Raw genomic sequence first — 3253 nt, forward strand, 5'->3', positions numbered from 1 at the left:
AAAATAAATAAATAAAATAATATAATGATAAAATAATATAGTCTCTAGTCACATTTACACTCTAATATACAATATTTACACAATCGACCTGAGGACCCTGAGCCCACTCTATCCCCCACGTGTGAGGGGCAGAGCAGAGCTCATAAGATCCCAACGCATCCCTCTCGCCGCATCACTGGTAGTGAGTCAGTGGAGGCCCAAGCAAGTGCGCTAAAGTCTGACTCGATTAAAATACATTCTTTACCAAACAGTAGGAAAGTAAAAAGTAATCGGAAAATGATGAAAGTAATAAACTTCATATTTAAATTTTGTAAAAGAAAAATTTATAAATCACGTTGTACTCGATAAAAATAATAAATAACTACTCAGCAAATAATATCATAAATTAATTTAAATATTTATTGAATAAAATATTATTTGAATCATGTCCAACATTGCTAAGAGGAACAAATAGTTTAGTCCCATAATTTATGAGTTAGAATTGAACCATATCTGCAACTCAAGAGATATTTCTATAATAAAAAGGGACCCCCCACAAGACAATTAAAATTAAATAAAATTAATAATACATTAAAAATGAGTCAGTAATTTATTTGATCAATAAAAATGTATCATTATGTTAGAATATTTTCACGATTATTTATTTATTATAAATTTATCATATTTATTATTGTTGTTTTCAAATTATTTTTATTTATTTAATTTTTTTTTCTATTCATTTATTTTGTTAAACTTTACTAATTTTTGCCTCTTTATCTAATATTATGGTTACATATATTTTCTTTCTCTCAATTTTGTTTTTCTTTCCATAATTTTAATTTTTAAATTATTAATAAACTAATATATTCATATTTCTTTGCATTATATAACTTCATTTTTATTATATTTCCTTAATTATGTTAGTTTACCTACTTATTCAATTACTTATGTATACATTTTATTTTCCACTTCTCTCATCACTTTATTTTATTAATTCCATTCTGTACAATTATTTACTTTGTCATTCTGTTTATATTTTAATTTTTAATTTTCTGTATTCGTTGGTTGTTATTTTGTTCTGTTCTTAGCCCTGATGAAGGCTAGAAATTCTGGCCGAAACGTTGGCACGATTAAATAAGTTACTTCAACTCATTTGTGTTTTATTTTGACCGCACCCCCAACCATCTTCTCCTAGTATAGGTCATCCACGGTCAACTATTTCTCATAATTAAAATATTTTCAATTGAAATAAAAAAAATAAAACAAATTTAAGATACGATACCCTTATATTTCCTTTTGAACCATAAATAACTGCAGAGTTGTCCAACATGACTTTGCTGTGAGAACACAAGTTCGCAGTCTTCCCATTATCATATTTTAAAATGTAGTTAACACCTTCGTCAACCCCGTGTTCATTAAGATGACCAACTGCAGAGACTGATAAGGGTTTTCTTCCAAAAACCAGAATTGCAAATTGTAGTGCATAAACTCCTAAATCGAAAACGGTCCCTCCACCTAATTCCTTGAGTCTAAAACAATTATACGTTACATAATATATAGATAAGTACAACATAATGCTAATCAAAGTCAACAAAATAAGAGGACTTACTTCAGCCTGTCAACCTCACTGATAGGCATTCCTATTTCTACTTTTAAATGAAATACATCTCCTATAGCATTGGCAGCAAGCAATTTTCGTAATTCATCATATACAGGAAAGCAGCGTGACCAGACAGCCTCCATAAAAAATAATTTCTTTTTTTTCGCAATCTTAAAAAATGAACAAAATAAAATATTAATTAATATATTTTATATACACTCACTAACCTATTTTCGTGATCAGGTATAAAAATAGTTATGCTATCTACCTTAGGCATGACATCAAGTTAAATAAGATGAATAACACATTCATTTTTTTAAATAATTAAAATCTTTATTAATAATCAGTATGATTAAAATATAGTGATTTCAAAATTGTCATCACTTTTTTAAATATGAAATTATTTAATGGAATATAATCACAGAAACGATGAATGAATAAAAAATATTAAATTTAGAAATGAATGTCAGGGTTCAATTTTTTAGACTATATAAATATATAGATAATTTTTTTTTTCAATAATGTTAGCAAGAAATTAAAAAAGAATTATAATTAATACAAAGTAAATATGAAATATATTAAGCACTTTAAATTGTTTACAACAGAGTTTTAAACTTGTGGAGTTATATTTTGTTGATAAAAGTGTGATAATAAGTTAACTCTTACATAGTATGTGATCGAAATAAAAGTATAATAATTTGTAAGCAGAACACCATTATTTTAGAAATTCATCAAAATAAAATGTTGTGATATTAATTAATTGATATAATAACTTTTAAAGATGGATCGACTTGGGCATAGTAGCCTGTAATAGATAACTATTTAGAACTTGTATACATCAATTTTAAGGTAAAACAGTGAAAATATATTAGTGTTCATAAATATACTGCAAGTAAAAAAAATTTTTTAAGGTCTCCTTGATAATAACCCAAAGGCTGAAAAGTTGGAGAAAAAAAAAGATAGTTGAATAATGAGAATTTCTTTTAGAGGTGGGCAAAATTTTGAAAACTAGTTAAGAAATTTGTTGTTAACGAATGTATTTGTTATATTAGTAAAACTTCAAGGTTCGGGGTTAAATTCTTAATTAACTCTTCTTATCTTAATCTTAATTAATTAATGTTAATCTTCTTGGAAAAACTCATAACATACTTGAATGCGTAAAAAACACGGATATATTCAATCCGAAGAGGCAATAGCAATTCAATATAAAACTGTCAAAACAAATTGAAACTTAAAATATTCAGAGAACCAAGAAGGAGACGGAAGTGCAGGAAGGCTTGGAGAAGTGTATAGTAAGAGCCCAAGAGGAGGGAAAAAGGGCAGTTACTTCACTTCAATTTTTGATTACTTAATTGAAAACTAGGTAAAATTACTAGTCAAAGTTGCTGAATCTGCCAAGTATAGGTAGGGCCATAAAAAATGGCGGCTGTTTCAAAACGTTAAAAATAATTAATTTTTTATTCGGAGATCTATATCTTTACAACTACCAACAACATTTGAAAACTAAGCGAGCATCATTTAAAGTAGAGTAAATTTGCTAGTGTAAGCTCTAATAGAGCTATTTACGTTCAATAGTTCTCGAGATATAGCTTTTTAAAAAGCAACATTTCATAAAAATGTACTGAAATATCAGTGGTTAGTTAATTTATTTTGAGAAATCTATATCTCAGGAAC

General features: G+C 27.2%; 1 protein-coding gene across 2 annotated transcripts in view; it reads right to left on the reverse strand.

Annotated features, from left to right (window-relative positions):
* Positions 1 to 3253, reverse strand: part of LOC106679661 (trans-1,2-dihydrobenzene-1,2-diol dehydrogenase) — a 25551-nt gene that overhangs the window by 6116 nt on the left and 16182 nt on the right. For both annotated transcript variants that reach the window (XM_014418940.3, XM_014418941.2), the window contains exons 4-5: positions 1589 to 1749; positions 1262 to 1508 (exon numbers count right to left, since the gene is read on the reverse strand). In XM_014418940.3, the coding sequence (XP_014274426.1) occupies positions 1262 to 1508; positions 1589 to 1749 (408 nt within the window). The remainder of the gene's footprint in view (positions 1 to 1261; positions 1509 to 1588; positions 1750 to 3253) is intronic.

The sequence above is a fragment of the Halyomorpha halys genome, unplaced genomic scaffold (assembly GCF_000696795.3).
Source record: "Halyomorpha halys isolate HHAL.00 unplaced genomic scaffold, Hhal_1.1 Scaffold213.1, whole genome shotgun sequence".
In the NCBI taxonomy this organism is placed as follows: Eukaryota; Metazoa; Arthropoda; class Insecta; order Hemiptera; family Pentatomidae; genus Halyomorpha; species Halyomorpha halys.